Source organism: Salmo trutta, chromosome 16, assembly GCF_901001165.1.
Source record: "Salmo trutta chromosome 16, fSalTru1.1, whole genome shotgun sequence".
Taxonomy (NCBI): domain Eukaryota; kingdom Metazoa; phylum Chordata; class Actinopteri; order Salmoniformes; family Salmonidae; genus Salmo; species Salmo trutta.
The window spans coordinates 32,636,513-32,654,573 of record NC_042972.1 but is presented as its reverse complement, the minus strand read 5'-3'; the positions used below and the strand labels follow the sequence as shown (position 1 = coordinate 32,654,573).

General features: G+C 44.2%; 1 protein-coding gene across 3 annotated transcripts in view; it reads left to right on the top strand.

The window, feature by feature from the left end:
• LOC115150566 (receptor tyrosine-protein kinase erbB-3) overlaps window positions 1-18,061 on the top strand; it is a 44,937-nt gene that overhangs the window by 20,421 nt on the left and 6,455 nt on the right. For 2 of the 3 annotated variants that reach the window (XM_029693998.1, XM_029694000.1), the window contains exons 10-24: window positions 2,898-2,971; window positions 3,106-3,196; window positions 5,567-5,784; window positions 5,914-6,046; window positions 6,168-6,261; window positions 6,531-6,685; window positions 6,776-6,829; window positions 6,972-7,113; window positions 7,270-7,389; window positions 7,559-7,657; window positions 9,759-9,944; window positions 11,770-11,925; window positions 12,197-12,272; window positions 12,422-12,568; window positions 16,188-16,285. In XM_029693998.1, coding sequence (XP_029549858.1) covers window positions 2,898-2,971; window positions 3,106-3,196; window positions 5,567-5,784; window positions 5,914-6,046; window positions 6,168-6,261; window positions 6,531-6,685; window positions 6,776-6,829; window positions 6,972-7,113; window positions 7,270-7,389; window positions 7,559-7,657; window positions 9,759-9,944; window positions 11,770-11,925; window positions 12,197-12,272; window positions 12,422-12,568; window positions 16,188-16,285 — 1,843 coding nt within the window. The remainder of the gene's footprint in view (window positions 1-2,897; window positions 2,972-3,105; window positions 3,197-5,566; window positions 5,785-5,913; window positions 6,047-6,167; window positions 6,262-6,530; window positions 6,686-6,775; window positions 6,830-6,971; window positions 7,114-7,269; window positions 7,390-7,558; window positions 7,658-9,758; window positions 9,945-11,769; window positions 11,926-12,196; window positions 12,273-12,421; window positions 12,569-16,187; window positions 16,286-18,061) is intronic. The other variant, XM_029693999.1, reaches the window with a different exon arrangement.

Below are 18,061 nucleotides of genomic sequence, written 5' to 3'. Positions count from 1 at the left end.
CTATAAGCCATGGCTTCTGATTCGGATATGTACTTACAGTCACTGTGGGGATGACGTCATCGATGCACTTACTGAAGCCAGTGACTGATGTGGTGTACTCCGCAAAACAGTCCTGTAGTTTAGCATCTGCTTCATTTGACCAGTTTTTTAAAGACCGAGTCCCTGGTGCTTCCTGCTTTCATTTTTGCTTGAAAGCAGGAATCAGGAGGATAGATTTGTGGTCAGATTTGCCGAATAGAGGGCGAGGGAGAGCTTTGCACTCTGTGTGTGGAGTAAAGGTGGTCATGAGTTGTTTTCCCTCTAGTTGCACATTTAACATGCTGATAGAAGTTAGGTAAAACTGATTTAAGTTTCACTGCATTAAAGTCCCTGGCCACTAGGTGCGCCACCTCTGGATGAGTGTTTTCCTGTTTGCTTATGGCGGTATACTACAACTTTTCAGGTAAGTACACAAATTCAGACTGTGTTGAAGTAAAAATGTTTATTACAGCAACAGGGGCAGGCAAACAACAGGTCAAGGCAGGCAGGGGTCGATAATCCAGAGTGGTGGGGCAAAGGTACAGAACGGCAGGCAGGCTCAGGTCAGGCAGAGGTTGGTAATCCAGAGTAGGGGCAAAGGTACAGGACGGCAAGCAGGGTCAGGGGCAGGCAGAGTGGTCAAGCAGGCGGGCTCAGAGTCCGGACAGGCAAGGGTCAAAACCAGGAGGGCGAGAAAAAGAGAGAATGGGGAAAAGCAGGAGCTGAGAAAAACGCTGATTGACTTGACAAACAAGACGAACTGGCAACAGACCAAGAGAGAACACAGGTATAAATGCACAGAGGATAATGGGGAAGATGGGCGACACCTGGAGGGGGGTGGAGACAATCACAAGGACAGATGAAACAGATCAGGGTGTGACATATACAGCTCATTGAGTGCGGTTTTAGTGCCAGCATCAGTCTGTGGTGGTATGTAGACAGCTACGAAAAATACAGATGAAAACTCTCTAGGTAGAAGGTGTGGTCTACAGCTCATCATGACATACTCTACATCAGGCGTGCAAAACCTTGAGACTTTCTTAGATATCGCGCACCAGCTTTTGTTTACAAATATGCATAGGTCCACACCCCGTGTGTTACTAGAGGCTGCTGTTCTATCCTACCGATAGACTGTATAACCTACGTCAGATATTACAGTTTTTTATGTCCCGTTGGTAGGATATACGTGCTTTCAGTTCATCCCAATGATTTTCCAGCGATTGAACGTTGGCTAGCAGTACGGATGGCAAAGGCAGATTAGCCACTCGTCGCACCCCAATCTCTTTCCGCAAAATCTCAGTTTCTTTCTCCAGCGAATGACGGGGATGAGGGCGTTTGGAGTATATCCTTCCCGTCCGACTCATTAAAGAATAATTCTTCGTCCAATTCGAGGTGAGTAATCGCAGTTTCTGGACATCAGAACAATTTTCTGTCATAAGAGAAGGTAAGGTGGCAGCAACATTATGTACAAAATAACTTACAAACAACACGGGGAAAAAATAATAATTACACAGTTGGTTAACAGCCAATAAAACGGGAGCCATCCCCTCCGGTGCCATCAGTTGTGTTGTGACAAGGTAGGGGTGGTAATACAGAAGATAGCCCTATTTGGTAAAAGACCAAGTCCATGTTATGGCAAGAACAACTCAAATAAGTAAAGAAAAAATGACAGTGCATCATTACTTTAAGACATGAAGGTCAGTCAATGCTGAAAATGTGAAGAACTTTGAAAGTTTCTTTAAGTGCAGTTGCAAAAACCATCAAGCGCTATGATGAAACTGGCTCTCATGAGAACCCCCACAGGAAAGGAATACCTGCAGAGGATAAGTTCATTAGTTACCAGCCTCAGAAATTGCAGCCCAAATAAATGCTTCACTGAGTGCAAGTAACAGACACATCTCAGCATCAACTGTTCAGAGGAGACTGCGTGAATCAGGCCTTCATGGTCAAATTGCTGCAAAGAAACCACTACTAAAGGACACCAATAATAAGAAGAGACTTGCTTGGTCAAAGAAACACGAGCAATGGACATTAGGTGGGTGAAAATCTGAGAGACTGAGTTCAAATTTGAGATTTTTGGTTCCAACCGCCAGGTCTTTGTGAGATGCAGAGTAGCTGAATGGATGATATCCGCATGTGTGGTTCTCACCGTGAAGCATGGATAACGATGTGTGATACTGTGGGGGTGCTTTGCTGGTGACACTGTCAGTGATTTATTTAGAATTAAAGGCACACTTAACTAGCATGGCTACCACAGCATTCTGCAGCGATATGCCATCCCGTCTGGTTTGGGCTTAGTGGGACTATCATTTGTTTTTCAACAGGACAATGACCCAACACACCTCCATGCTGTGTAAGGGTTATTTGACCAAGAAGGAGAGTGATGGAGTGCTGCATCAGATGACCGGGCCTCCAAAACCACCCGACCTCAACCCAATTGAGATGGTTTGGGATGAGTTGGACCGCAGAGTGAAGGAAAAGCAGCCAACAAGTGCTCAGCATATGTGGGAACTCCTTCAAGAATGTTGGAAAAGCATTCCAGGTGAAGCTGGTTGAGAGAATGCCAAGAGTGTGCACAGCTGTCATTAAGACAAAGGGTGGCTACTTTGAAAAATCTCAAATATAAAATATATTTTCATTTGTTTAACACTTTTTTGGTTACTACATGATTCCATATGTGTTATTTCATAGTTTTGATGTCTTCAGTATTATTCTACAATGTAGAAAATAGTAAAAATAAAGAAAAACCTTGGAATGAGTTGGTGTGTCCAAACTTTTGACTGGTACTGTATACATATTCAAAATGGCACAGTAATGTCAACTTGTGTTCACTTTTCAATGGACCTCACTTGTTCTGTTGGATGATCTTCTATACACAGTGATCCCTACAACAACATCACAGCTTTGGACCCAGAGAAACTGAAGATCTTCAGAACTGTGAGAGAGATCACAGGTGTGTGTGTGTGTGTGTATATATGTGTGTGTTGAAGTTTCAAATGCATGTGTCTGTTTAGTGGCAGCAGTGTGAGCGATATATATTTGTGTTTGGAAGGTGTTCTGTGTTTTAACACTTTCTGCGGTTGCTAGACGTTCTGAGTATCCAGTCGTGGCCTGAAACTCTGACTGACCTGTCGGTGTTCTCTAACTTGGCAACCATACAAGGAAGAACCCTCTACAGGTGACCATCTATCTCTGTCTTTCTCACTCTCTGACATTAGACTTGTGTCTTTGTCTCTCTGCACTTAAGAAATATCTCTTTCACTTTCTACAGTATGTGTCCACTGAACCCATCTCCATCTGTGCTTAACTGCATTGTAGACATGCATGCATAGACTAACCTGTTGTGTCTTGTGTGTCTTGTCACCATTTTATCTCTCATCCCCTTTCACCCCATTTCTCATCCCCTTCTCTCTCTCTCTCTCCTCTCTCTCTCTCTCTCTCTCTCTCTCTCTCTCTCTCTCTCTCTCTCTCTCTCTCTCGTTTGTTCCATCAGCGGAGGGCACTCTAAAAAGTCCAGTAGTGTGTGTGACAGTTGTTTTACTAATCTACCTGACTACTAATCTTCCTGATACTGTGTGAACTGATAAAACAACATCATACTCAGACAATGCTAAACAAAACAAAAATCCTCTGAATTGGTTACGAGTTGTCTTGAACTGTATCAGAAGTGTCTCAGCTGGTGGTGGGTGGGAGATTTTAGTGTAGGTTGAGGTATAATCCTCATGATTGTATTCTGAACTTGATCATACCTTATGACCACCAGTGGATGAGGGAGGACGATTTTCTTTTCATGAGCATGGCCTTATTTCTATTACAGCATATTGGATGACTCTCATTCATATTCCATTCACCCAGTTCAATGTAACAGTGATAGGAGTAGGCTACTACATGATCCTCTAATTTTCCATATACCCATCATGAGGTTGCTACATCCTAGCCTATGAATGAAAGTTCACAACGTAGGTGCACACAGGTCGAGAGACAAATTTGAGGTGACAGACAGTGACATTCAATATCGCCTTACACACTCTTGCCTGCATCTAGCTGATATAGGCTGTGATCATTAGTCCAACAGCTGCAAACGAGAGTTTCTATTGGACAAATTTAGGTATGTTTATCCCCGTTATGTTCCGTTTGCTTACGTTTAAGAAACGTTTTTCAACAGAATCTACAGAATGATTACACCCCTGATCACGCGTAACAGAGTTCATTCTCATAACAGCCACATTGTATTCCTGCTCTTCCCTTTGCTTGTGGACTTCAATGCACAACAAATCATCTGTATGCGACCAGGCGAAAAAACCTTTCCAAGCCAAACCTCTACAAACAGCCCACATCGTTGTCACCATAAACTAAAGTAACGTCATAGTCAGCATAGCTAAAATAACTAACGTGTTAGTAAACCCGCTAAAATCATACAGTAAAGTTAGTGTACAGTCAGTAAGCAGTTACACCGGCAAGCCCTGGTGGCAATAAATTAGTAAAACCAAAAGCTTAACTTGACTTGGAAGAGCTCCAATGTTGTGTGGGAAAGTCATAGCCAGCTAGCTAACATAGCATCCCTCTGTTTGAGCAGGGTGTTTCAGTAGGCTAAACTAGCTAGCTGCATTTGCTAGCTAAGTAAGTGAAACTGAAAGTGAAAAAAATGACTCTCTCTCTCTCTCTCTCTCTCTATTGCTCTCTTGCTTCTCCTTCATTTTGGAAGAAAGTAATTTGTTCAAAACTGTTCAACTATTGTCTTTCTGTCTCTACTCACCACATTTTATACACTGCAGTGCTAGCTAGCTGTAGTTTATGCTTTCAGTACTAGATTCATTCTCTGATCCTTTGATTGGGTAGACAACATGTCGGTTCATGCTGCAAGAGGTCTGATAGGTTTGAGGACGTCTTCCGGAAGTTGTCATAATTACTGTGTAAGTCTATGGAAGGGGGAGAGAACCATGAGCCTCCTAGGTTTTGTATTGAAGTCAATGTACCCAGAGGAGGACGGAAGCTAGCTGTCCTACGGCAACACCATGGTGCTACTCTACAGAGTGCTGTTGAGGCTACTATAGGCCTTCTTTTCAAAATTGTGTGTTTTAACCTGTTATTTGGTGACATGTCATTTTATTTACTATAGTTTTATCTTAACTTTTTTAATGTTTTACATTTTAAATGTTTATGAAATTCACTGAGGAGGATGGCCTCCCCTTCCTCCCGTGAGCAGTCTCCACTGATGACCACATTGGGTATTAGGAGTCTCTACCACAATAGCATATGAATTCCCTACATAATAACAACACACACATTTTCTGTCTACATGTAGACAATTAATTCATGTTTGGGAGCAGCAATGCCATATGCGGGATTCATTTACTTCTCTGTCCTGACTTGATTCATGTTCCCAGCACCAATATACATTTGTACATATTTTTTTCTGAAATATCCTCCATTCCCTCCACCTTAATGGTTCTCTCTCTCTTGGCTCTCCCTCTTTCTGTCATCACCCTATCCCTCTACCTTGCTCCTCTTCCTCCTCCTGCGTTCTTCCCTCCTCCCTCTTCTTCAGGGGCTACGCCCTGCTGGTAATGCGTATCCCGTCACTGACCTACCTGGGGCTGCGCTCACTGCAGAGCATCAATGACGGCGGCGTCTACATCACAGGAAACAGGAAGTTATGCTACCAGCACACCGTCAACTGGACACGCCACTTCAGTAGTAGCTCCCGCCCACAGCGCCACCAGAAGAACATCGACGTCAAGGACAACCGACCCCAGAGCCAATGTGGTGAGACGGGGGATAGAGGAGAGAGATTGGGTGAAGTCTTCAAAATCATTAAGTAAATTTAATTGTTTTGCGGGTACACTAGTGAATTACTAATAGTTTTTTTTGCATATTTTTTGTGTGTGTGTGTAGTTGCGGAGGGGCACGTGTGTGACCCTCTGTGTTCGTCGGAGGGGTGTTGGGGTCCTGGGCCGGACCAGTGTCTATCCTGTAAGAACTACAGCCGGGGGGGAACCTGTGTCAATCAGTGCAGATTTCTCACCGGGTCAGTACTCATTCAAAACAATGCATTTTTATTATAATGTAGATTTGTCAGTATGTCTCAATGTGTGTACGTGACTATGTGTTTAACCTACTTTTCAATCTCAATCTCTGCTTTTCTCCAGGAAGGGGCGTGAGTTTACAAGTCCGAAGGGCGAGTGTATGCCCTGTCACTCGGAGTGTGAGGTCCAGGAGGGACAGCCCACCTGCATAGGACTGGTATGCTCACCTCTGACATCTGCCCATAGACCTCTCTCAAAGCATCTTAAAAAGACGGTTCTATGAGCTCAGAGTGATCAGTTGAAAAGTGTCTCTCAAAGTACATCCAAAATGTAGTGCTTCACTGCCACCTTGTGGATAATATTTTGGACCACAATTACAAAGATATTGTCAACTGTCTCCATCTCTCTATCCCCCTCTACCGCTCTCTCCCCCTCTCTTGCTTGCTCGCTCTCTTTCTTTCTCACTCTCTCACTTTCTCTCGGCAGGGAGCTAATGAGTGTGTGGTGTGTGCCAGTCTGAGGGACGGTCCTCACTGTGTGTCCTCATGCCCTGAAGGAGTGATGGGGGAGAAGGGTCTCATCTTTAAATACCCCAACCAGCAGAGACGCTGTGAGCCCTGCCACCTCAACTGCACCCAGGGGTGAGAGACGAGTTAGAGAATGGGGCTAGTGTGTGTGTGTGTGTGTGTGTGTGTGTGTGTGTTAAATATCTCTCTGCTCTGTGTTTTCAGTTGCTCAGGCCCAGGAATTGGGGACTGTTTGGACTCCACCAGATTAACTGATAGGTGAGTGTAGTTTCTATATTTTTTCTACCTGTGACTGACAACCTGATTTATCCTCACTGTAAATTTTGTTTAGTCTAGAATGTAGCATTATTCATTATTGTATATCAGGTGCTGATTGGCTGATACATGTGTCTCTTTCCAGCCAATCCATTACAGGAATTGTTTTGGGAGTTTTGGCAGCAGTGATAGTGGGCTTCTCCATCTTTGTGATGAGTGTTCTGTACCGCCGAGGTCTTGCCATCCGGCGCAAGAGAGCCATGAGGAGATACCTGGAGAGTGGCGAGGTGAGGTGGGAGGGGAGTGTGTATGTGTGTGTGTGTCTGAGAGAGAGCCAGAGCGAGAGAGAATTAGGATCTCTTAATAAGAGTATGTGCATGTGTAGTCTATTGTCTTGATATGTGTTGATATTAATTGTGTGCATGACGTGTATGTGTCTGTAGAGTTTTGAGCCTTTGGACCCTGGTGAGAAAGTGGTCAAAGTTCATGCCAGGATCCTGAAGGTCACGGAACTCCGTAAGATCAAGCTACTGGGCACCGGTGTGTTTGGCTCCGTCCACAAGGTGTTTACATCATTAACCGTCACCCTCTTAAAGCCCCTATTATCATCATCACCCTGCACCTCTCTGATTTTCCCGTAGGCCCTACATGTATTGTGCTACTTACCTTACTTGTCTTCATTTCATTGTGAGGTAACCCCTCTCCCCCTCTCTTTTCCTCCATATTTCTCAGGGCATTTGGATTCCTGAGGGAGACTCAGTGAAGATCCCCGTGGCCATAAAGACTATTCATGATCGAATGGGGCAAAATACCTTCCATGAGATCACAGAGGTAAGAAAACACTCTCACATGCCCACTCTCAAGAACCTCTGCCCCTTAAAGCATACTGACCTAATACCCACTTATCTTGACTCTTGCTGCACCCCACCGACATACATCACTGTTGCAGTTGTTAATATGTATGTTATTACCAGTCAAAAGTTTGGACACACCTACTCATTCCACAAATGAATTTTTAAAACCTGTTATGGCTAGGGGTTCCGCTAGTGGAACGTTTCGACAACATCCGGTGAAATTGCAGAGCTCAAAATAAAAAGAAATAAAAAAAAGAAATATTTAACTTTCATACATTCACAAGTGCAATACACCAAATTAAAGCTTAACTTCTCGTTAATCTAGCGTGTCAGATTTCAAAAAGTCTTTACGGCGAAAGCAAACCATGCAATTATCTGAGGACAGCACCCCATCAAACAAACACATGACAATCACATTTCAACCCGCCAGGCGCGACACAAAACTCAGAAATAACGATACAATTCATGTCTTACCTTTGAATAACTTCTTCTGTTGGCACTCCAGTATGTCCCATAAACATCACAAATGGTCCTTTTGTTCGATTAATTCCGTCGTTATATCTCCAAAATGTCAATTTATTTGGCGCGTTTGATTCAGAAAAACACCGGTTCGCCCTGCATGACTACAAAATATCTAATAAGTTACCTGTAAACGCTGACCAAACATTTCAAACAACTTTCCTAATCCAACTTTAGGTATTTTAAAACGTAAATAATTGATCAAATTTAAGACGGGATAAACTGTGTTCAATACTGGATAAAAACAACGTGAAGCGCGTGACTGTCACAACTTCCGCCGAAGTCGGCTCCTCTCCTTGTTTGGGCGGCGTTCGGCGTCACCGGTTTTCTAGCCATTGCCGCTCCATTTTTCATATGTCCATTGGTCTTGTCTTGTTTCATACACACCTGGTTTTCATTTCCCCAATCAATCTACTTGTATTTAACCCTCTGTTTCCCATCATGTATTTGTGTGTAATTGTTTCATGTTATTGTGGTGTTTTGTTACGCGCCTTACTTTTGTTATGTTCCATGTTTTGAGCGCATTTGATTTATGTAGTGCTCTTGTTTTGGAACAAAAATAAAAGTGTGCCTGTTATCATTACTCTGCTCTGACTTTGCCTCTAGTACACCCCTTGACAGTGACCTGGAGCGCGCATCAAAACAGTAGAGAGCACTAGGCTGGACCCTCGTTCTGAAGAGCCGTACTTCTTCATTTCTCTAAAGAAAAACATCAACCAATTTCTAAAGACTGTTGACATCTAGTGTAAGCAATAGGAACTGCAACCAAGTGCTACAGAAATCTAGGTTCCCATAGAAAACCAATTGAAAACAGTCACCTCAACAACAAAAAAATGCCTGGATGGTTTGTCCTCACAGTTTCGCCTGCCAAATAAGTTCTGTTATACTCACAGACATTATTTTAACAATTTTCAAAACTTTAGAGTGTTTTCTATCCACATCTACCAATTATATGCATATCCTAGCTTCTGGGCCTGAGTAGCAGGCAGTTTACTTTGGGCATGCTTTTCATCCGGACGTGAAAATACCGCCCCCTATCCCAAAGAGGTTGGCACACCTGTTAATTGAAATGCATTCCAGGTGACTACCTCATGAAGCTGGTTGAGAGAATTCCAAGAGTATGCAAAGCTGTCATCAAGGCAAAGGGTAGCTACTTTGAAGAATATAAAATATTCAATATATTTTTATTTGTTTAACACATTTTTGGTTACTACATGATTCCATGAGTTATTTCATAGTTTTGATGTCTATTTTTTTATGTCTATTCTACAATGTATAAAATAGTAAAAATAAAGAAAAACCCTTGAATGAGTAGGTGTGTCCAAACTTTTGACTTGTACTGTATATAGTGCTATTTATATTGATATTGTTGTTTTTTATTACCATTTCATTATTTTATTTCACTTAGTTCTGCATGTTGGAGCTCGAGGCCTAAGATTTTCATTTTGCCCTGCAATCACACCTGCAACCCTGTACATGTAACTATTAAACACTGAATCTCTGAGAAAAAAATTAACTCTTATTAATGCTGTTAGATGTTTTGATGATAACCCCTGCAGCACATGTTGGTGATGGGTAGCTTGGACCACCAGTACATCGTCAGGCTCTTAGGTGTCTGTCCAGGTGCTAGTCTCCAGCTGGTCACCCAGCTAAGCAATCAGGGGTCCTTACTGGAGCACATCAGGCACCACAGGGATAGCCTGGACCCACAGAGGCTGCTCAACTGGTGTGTGCAGATTGCCAAGGTGAGATACCGTGTGTGTTTGGTTGGTTGGTTGGTTGGGTGAGCGGGTGAGTGATTATGTACAGTGCCATCAGAAAGTATTCACACCCCTTGACCTTTTCCATATTTTGTTGTGTTACAGCCTGAATGTTTTACAAATTAATTAAAAGTGAAAAGCTGATATGTCTTGGGTCAATAAGTATTCAACCTCTTTGTTATGGCAAGCATAAAAACGTACAGGAGTAAAAATGTGCTTAAGAAGTCACATAATAAGTTGCATGGACATGATTTTTTAATGACTACCCCATCTCTGTACGCCACACATACAATTATCTCTAAGTTCCCTCAGTCAAAGTACATTTTAAGCACAGATTCAACCACAAAGAAGAGGGAGGTTTTCCAATGCCTCGCAAAGAAGGGCAACAATTTGTTTTTAAATCAATTACGCTTTAAGCACAGATTCAACCACAAAGAAGAGGGAGGTTTTCCAATGCCTTGCAAAGAAGGGCAACAATTTGTTTTTAAATCAATTACGCTTTAGATGGTGTATCAATACACCCAGTCACTACAAAAATTCAGGCGTCCTTCATAACTCAGTTGCCGGAGAGGAAGGAAACGGCTCTGGGATTTCACTATGAGGCCAATGGTGATTTTAAAACTGTTACAGAGTTAAATGGCTGTGATAAAAACATATATTTAACCTTTATTTAACTAGGCAAGTCAGTTAAGAAGAAATTATTTTTTATAATGACGGCCTACAACGGCCAAACCCAGGCGATGCTGGGCCAATTGTGCACTGCCCTTTGGGACTCCCAATCACGCCAGTAACTAAGGAAGGATCAATAACATTGTTGTTACTCCACAATACTAACCTAAATGACAGAGTGAAAAGAAGGAAGCTTGTATAGAATAAAAAATATTCCAAAACATGCATCCTGTTTGCAATAAGGCACTAAAGTAATGCTGCAAAAAATGGGGCAAAGAAATTAACTTTTTGTCCTGAATACAAAGTGTTTTATGTTTCGGGAAAATCCAACACAATATCACTGAGTACCACTCATCATATTTTCAAGCATGATGGTGGCTGCATCATGTTATGAGTATGCTTCAGAGGAATAATGTATGTTAGTATTACGTGATTGCGAAAAATGTCAATCGTTTTTAATGGTATGCTGTATTTATTGATAAACTAGGGACTAGGACTAGGACTAAGGAGTTATTTAGGATAAAATAAAACAGATAAGAGCTAAGCACAGGCAAAATACTAGAGTAAATCCTGGTTCAGTCTGCTTTACACCAGACATTGGGTGACAAATTCACATTTCAGCAGGACAATAACCTGAAACACAAGGTCAAATATATACTGAAGTTGCTTACCAAGACAACATTGAATGTTCCTGAGTGGCCTAGCAACAGTTACTTAAATCGGATTGAAAATCTATGGCAAGACTTCAAAATGGCTGTCTAGCAATGATCAACTACCAACTTGACAGAGCTTGAAGAATTTATTTATTGCAAATATTGTACAATCCAGGTATTGAAAGCTCTTAGGGTCTTATCCAGAAACACTCACAGCTGTAACCGCTGCCATAGGTAATTCTAATCATTGAATTTTTCTTCCACTTTGACATTACAGAGGATTGTGTGTCGATCGTTGTCAAAAGAAAGGACAATTAAATACATTTTAATCCCACTTTTGTAACTTAACAACATTTGTAAAATGTCAAGTGTGTGTGAATACTTTCTGAAGGCACTGTATATGACAGAAGTGTATGTGATAAAGGTGTGTGTGGGATTGTGTATGTAACCGAGGTGTGTGTGTGTGTGTGTGTGCTCTCCCCTGTCAGGGTATGTACTATCTGGAGGAACACATGATGGTCCACAGAAACCTGGCAGCCCGTAACGTGCTCCTGAAGAGTGACTACATGGTCCAGATCTCTGACTACGGCATAACAGATCTGCTCTACCCCGATGACAAAAAGTACTTCTACAATGAGGTGAAAGTGTGTTGACTTCCTCGTTAGGTCACATGGAAAAACTAGACATGGATAATGTCTCAGCCTATTATTTATCTTCTGCTCAAAATTGTCTAGAAGCATCTGCTGTCATTTGTCTTAAGTGAGATGTTGACTAGATAAATGCCCTGTTTCTATACGTGTTTTGTATTGCTGCCATGAACACTAACTAATATATGTTTTTTTCCAGTGGCCACAGGCTTTGAACTCGGTGTAATTCATGGTGACATAGTTCCCTGTCTTGTCTCTCTCACCACAGACGGCCATTAAATGGATGGCTCTGGAGAGCATCTTGTTCCGCAGATACACACATCAAAGTGATGTCTGGAGCTATGGTGAGTCACTGTGTGTGTGTTTGTGTGTTGGTTTCATGTGCTTTTATAGACTTTTATATCAACGGTAAGAAAGTTCAAAGTACTTGTGTGTATGTATATGTTGAGTTACCATAATTTTATACTGTCTATTATATTTCTCCGTCTTGCAGGAGTGACAGTGTGGGAGATGATGTCATACGGGGCGGAGCCCTACTCGGCGATACGTCCACAGGAAGTGCCAGACCTTCTGGAGAAGGGCGAGCGTCTTTCCCAGCCAGCCATCTGCACCATAGATGTCTACATGGTCATGGTCAAGTGTGAGTGACCACCCTCTCTCCTTCACCCTCAATACCAATATACCTAGCTTTCCCTCTACCCACTCTGCCGAAGAAACAGTGGTAACTCCCGGGTGCTGTTATCTATTGTGAGCAAGCTCCTCCAACCTGTGAACAATTCTTCTACCTCAGCCTCCCCAGAAAGGTGCAATCAATACCTGGGCTTCTTCCAAAGCAAAATGTAAAACATGAATAACACCATCCTGCCCTCTCCAGCCCCGGTAGTTGAGCTACTGAGTCCTACCCTCCCTGAGTCAAGGTTCTCCACCTTCACCACAGTCACTGCAGCTGATGAAGTCAGCTGGTTAGGACAATGAAGCCCACCACTTGCTCACTTGACCCTATCACCACCTCCCTTGTGACGACCTGCTTACCTGCTCTGGAGCCTTTCTTCACAGAAATGATCAACAAGTTTCTTATCACTGGATGTGTCCCTCCTCAGCTCAAACTGGCCGCAGTCACACCAGTACTTAAAAAGCTTGGATCTGACCCTGACAACCTACAGAACTACAGGCCTATTTCCAACCTGCCCTTCCTGAGTAAGCTGTTTCTGGCCAACTCCAAAACCATCTGGCCACTCACAACCTACTTGAGCCCTTCCAGTTGGGTTTCAGAGCTAGACACAGCACTGAGACTGCCATGGTAATGGCCACTAATGACCTGCTCATGAATGCTGACTCTGGGGCTGCCAGCATCCTCATACTGCTGGACCTCGGTGCAGCACTCAACACGGTCAGCCACACCATCCTGCTGAACTGCATGGAGAAGCCCCTTGGCCTGTCAGACACTGTCCTGAACTTGTTCAGGTCCTATCTCACTGATCGCTACAAGTTTGTAGCCATTGGTCCTAGTAGGTCACACACAGTTGTAGTCAGACAGGGGGTACCTCAAGTGCTAGTGCTGGTTAAGTTTATTTAATTTTTATGTATTTTTTTGGGGGGGGGGGGGGTTCGAGGTGAGGAGGACGATTATTTAAGATACTGTTTTAAGAGGTAGGGTTTCAGATGTTTTTTGAAAATGGGCAGGGACTCTGTTGTCCTAGCTTCAGGGGGAAGCCAGGACAGAGAGGAGCTTGGACTCAGCTGAGCCGGAGCTTCCCAAGAGACCTGAGGTGGTAGAATGGCGTGCTCAGGTTGGGGTGTAGGGTTTGAGCATAGCCTGAAGGTGGGAGGGGCAGTTCCTCTTGCTGTTCCGTAGGCAAGTACCATGGTCTTGTAGTGGATGTGAGCTTCAACTGCAAGCCAGTGGAGTGTGTGTAGGAGTGGGGTGATATGAGAGAACTTGGGAAGGTTGAAAACCAGGCAGGCTGCAGCGTTCTGCAGGGGTTTGATAGCACAAGCAGGGAGCCCAGACAACAGTGAGTTTCAGTAGTCTAGACAGGAGAGGACAAGTGCCTGGATTAGGACCTGTGGCGCTTATGTGTGAGGTAGGGTCGTACTCTATGGATGTTGTAGAGCATGAACCCGCAGGAGCAGGTCAATGCTTGGATGTTTGCAGAGAATGACAGGGGGTTGTCCAGGGTCACGCCAAGGTTCTTTGCACTGTGATGGCGACACTGTGGAGTTGTAAACCTTGATGGAGAGGTCTTTGAGCGGGGAGACTTTCCTCGGGAGGAAGAGCAGTTCCGTCTTGTTGAGATTGAGCCTGTGGTAGGCCGACATCCAAGTTGAGATATCTGCCAGGCACACAGAGATGCGCGTCGCCACCTGGGTGTCAGAAGGGGGGAAGGAGAAAATTAGTTGAGTGTCATCCTCATAGCAATGATAGGAGACACCATGTGAGGATATGACGGAGCTGGTGACTTGGTGTATAGAGAGAAGAGGAGCGGGCCTAGAACCGAGGCCTGGGGGACACCTTTAGTGAGACTACGTGGTGCAGACACAGATCCTCTCCACGTCACCTTGTAGGGTAGTTCTGTGTGAGTGAGATCAGTGGACTCAATAGGCTGAGTGAATGATTAGTTGTTGTTGTCAACCTTTTTCTCAAAGTGGTTGACAAAGTCGTCTACAGAGAAAGAGGAGGGATGGGGTAGTGGATTAAGCAGGAAGAATAAGGTAGAAAAGAGTTTCCTAGGGATAGAGGCAGAAGCTTGAAATGTAGAGTGGTAGAAAGTGGCTTTAGCAGTGAATACAGAGGAAGAGAAGGTAGAGAGGAGGGAGTGAAAGGATTAGTTAAGTTTCCTCCATTTTCGCTCAGCTGCCCGCAGCCCTGTCCTGTAAGCTCGCAATGAGTCACTCAGCCACGGAACAGGAGGTGAGGGCAGAGCCAGCCGGGAGGAAAGGGGACAGCGCAAGTCATAGGATGTGGAAAGGGAGGAGAGTAGGGATGAAGAGGCAGAATCAGGAGACAGGAGGGAGAAGGATTTAGCAGAATGGAGAGATTATAGGATAGAAGAGGAGAGAGTAGTTGGAGAGAGAGAGTAAGGATTGCGATGGCGCATGACCATCTGGGTAGGGGCTGTGGTTAGGGTTGGAGGAAAGAGAAACGAAAACAGAGTTGGAAAGAAATTAATCGAAGGCAGACGTTGGGAGGTTGAAGTTGCCAAGTACGAAGAGCGGTGAGCCATCGTCAGGAAATTAGCTTATCAAGGTGTCAAGCTCATTGAGGAACTTTCCAAGGGCACCTGGTGGGCAATGGATTACAATAATGTTAAGCTTGAGTGGACAAGTGACAGTGACATTATGGAATTCAAATGAGGAGATGGAAAATCTCCACTTAGGAGAAATTAGTAGACCTGTGACACCACCGTGATGACCAGATGCTCTTGGACTATGAGAGAAAACATAGTCAGATAAAGAAAGAGCAGCTGGAGTAGCAGGGTTCCCTGGGGTGATCCATGTCTCCGTCAGGGCCAAAATGTCAAGGGACTGAAGGGCAGCATAGGCTGAGATTAACTCGGTGTTCATGACCTCAGATCGGCAGTTTGAAACGCTGCCAGAGACCCAGAATTCCACATGGGTTGTGCACGCAGGGTACACTAAATTAGAAGGGTTTTTTATTAATATATATTTTTTAATTCAGCACCCCTACTTCCAATGCCCACTGCACTTCTGGTCAGCTGCCTGCAGGACATCGAGGCATGGATGGAGTTGAGCTTCCTGCAGTTAAACTGCAAAAAGACAGAGGTCGTCCTGATTGGCACTTGCACTATCATCAGCAGCTTCAGCCTCAATATTGATGGTGTCAAGGTCTTCCCCTCCAGTCAGGTTGACATCCTGGGTGTGATATTTGACAGTCAGCTCTCGTTTGATGCCCACATCAAGAGTATGACCAAAGTTTAAAATGTCCATTTACGGAACATTGCCAGGTTAAGACTTATGCGATCACAACCTGCAGCTGAGCGACTCATACACGCCTTTATTTCATCCCGTCTGGACTATTCTAACACCATTTTTGTTGGCGCATCTGCCAAGTGCCTAAACAGGCTACAATATGTCCAGAACTGTGCTGCACATGTCCTCACCCACGTGTCCTTAGAGTACACTGGATGTATTACATTGAAATAATTAGTTTTGATCTGAAAGTATAGTTGATAAAGAATGCACAAACAACTGGCACTTTATTTTCAATGGGACTCACGTGGCATTATTATAATTTACAGGCTGGATGATTGACGAGAATGTCCGTCCCACCTTCAAGGAACTGGCCAATGAGTTTACCAGAATGGCCAGGGACCCGCCGAGGTACCTTGTGATCAAGGTAAGACAAAATGCCATCTTTGGGAGAAATCAAATCAAATTTATTTATATAGCCCTTCGATATCAGCTGAAATCTCAAAGTGCTGTACAGAAACCCAGCCTAAAACCCCAAACAGCAAGCAATGCATGTGAAAGAAGTACGGTGGCTAGGAAAAACTCACTAGGAAAAACTCCCTAGAAAGGCCAAAAACCTAGGAAGAAACCTAGAGAGGAACCAGGCTATGAGGTGTGGCCAGTCCTCTTCTGGCTGTGCCGGGTGGATATTATAACAGAACATGGTCAAGCTGTTAAAATGTTCATAAATGACCAGCATGGTCAAATAATAATAATCATAGTAGTTGTCGAGGGTGCAACAAGCACGTCCGGTGAACAGGTCAGGGTTCCGTAGCCGCAGGCAGAACAGTTGAAACTGGAGCAGCAGCATGGCCAGGTGGACTGGGGACAGCAAGGAGTCATCATGCCAGGTAGTCCCGAGGCATGGTCCTAGGGCTCAGGTCTTCCGAGAGAAAGAAAGAAAGAGAGAAAGAGAGAATTAGAGAGAGCATATTTCAATTCACACAGGACACCGTATAAGACAAGAGAATACTCCAGATGTAACAGACTGACCCTAGCCCCCCGACACATAAACTACTGCAGCATAAATACTGGAGGCTGAGACAGGAGGGATCAGAAGACACTGTGGCCCCATCCGATGATACCCCCGGACAGGGCCAAACAGGCAGGATATAACCCCACCCACTTTGCCAAAGCACAGCCCCCACACCACTAGAGGGATGTCTACAACCACCAACTTACCGTCCGAAGACAAGGCAGAGTATAGCCCACAAAGATCTCCGCCATGGCACAACCCAAGGGGGGGGGGGGGGGGGGCGCCAACCCAGACAGGAAGACCACGTCAGTGACTCAACCCACTCAAGTGACGCACCCCTCACATGGACGGCATGGAAGAACACCAGTAAGTCAGTGACTCAGCCCCTGTAATAGGGTTAGAGGCAGAGAATCCCAGTGGAAAGAGGGGAACCGGCAAGGCAGAGACAGCAAGGGCGGTTCGTTGCTCCAGCCTTTCCGTTCACCTTCACACTCCTGGGCCAGACTATACTTAATCATAGGACCTACTGAAGAGATAAGTCTTCAATAAAGACTTAAAGGTTGAGACTGAGTCTGCGTCTCTCACATGGGTAGGCAGACCATTCCATAAAAATGGAGCTCTATAGGAGAAAGCCCTACCTCCAGCCGTTTGCTTAGAAATTCTAGGGACAATTAGGAGGCCTGCGTCTTGTGACCGTAGCGTACGTGTAGGTATGTACGGTAGGACCAAATCGGAAAGATGGGTAGGAGCAAGCCCATGTAATGCTTTGTAGGTTAGCAGTAAAACCTTGAAATCAGCCCTTGCCTTAACAGGAAGCCAGTGTAGGGAGGCTAGCACTGGAGTAATATGATCACATTTTTGGGTTCTAGTCAGGATTCTAGCAGCCGTATTTAGCACTAACTGAAGTTTGTTTAGTGCTTTATCCGGGTAGCCGGAAAGTAGAGTATTGCAGTAGTCTAGCCTAGAAGTAACAAAAGCATGGATTAATTTTTCTGCGTCATTTTTGGACAGAATGTTTCTGATTTTTGCAATGTTACGTAGATGGAAAAAAGCTGTCCTTGAAACAGTCTTGATATGTTCTTCAAAAGAGAGATCAGGGTCCAGAGTAACGCCGAGGTCCTTCACAGTTTTATTTGAGACGACTGTACAACCATCCAGATTAATTGTCAGATTCAACAGAAGATCTCT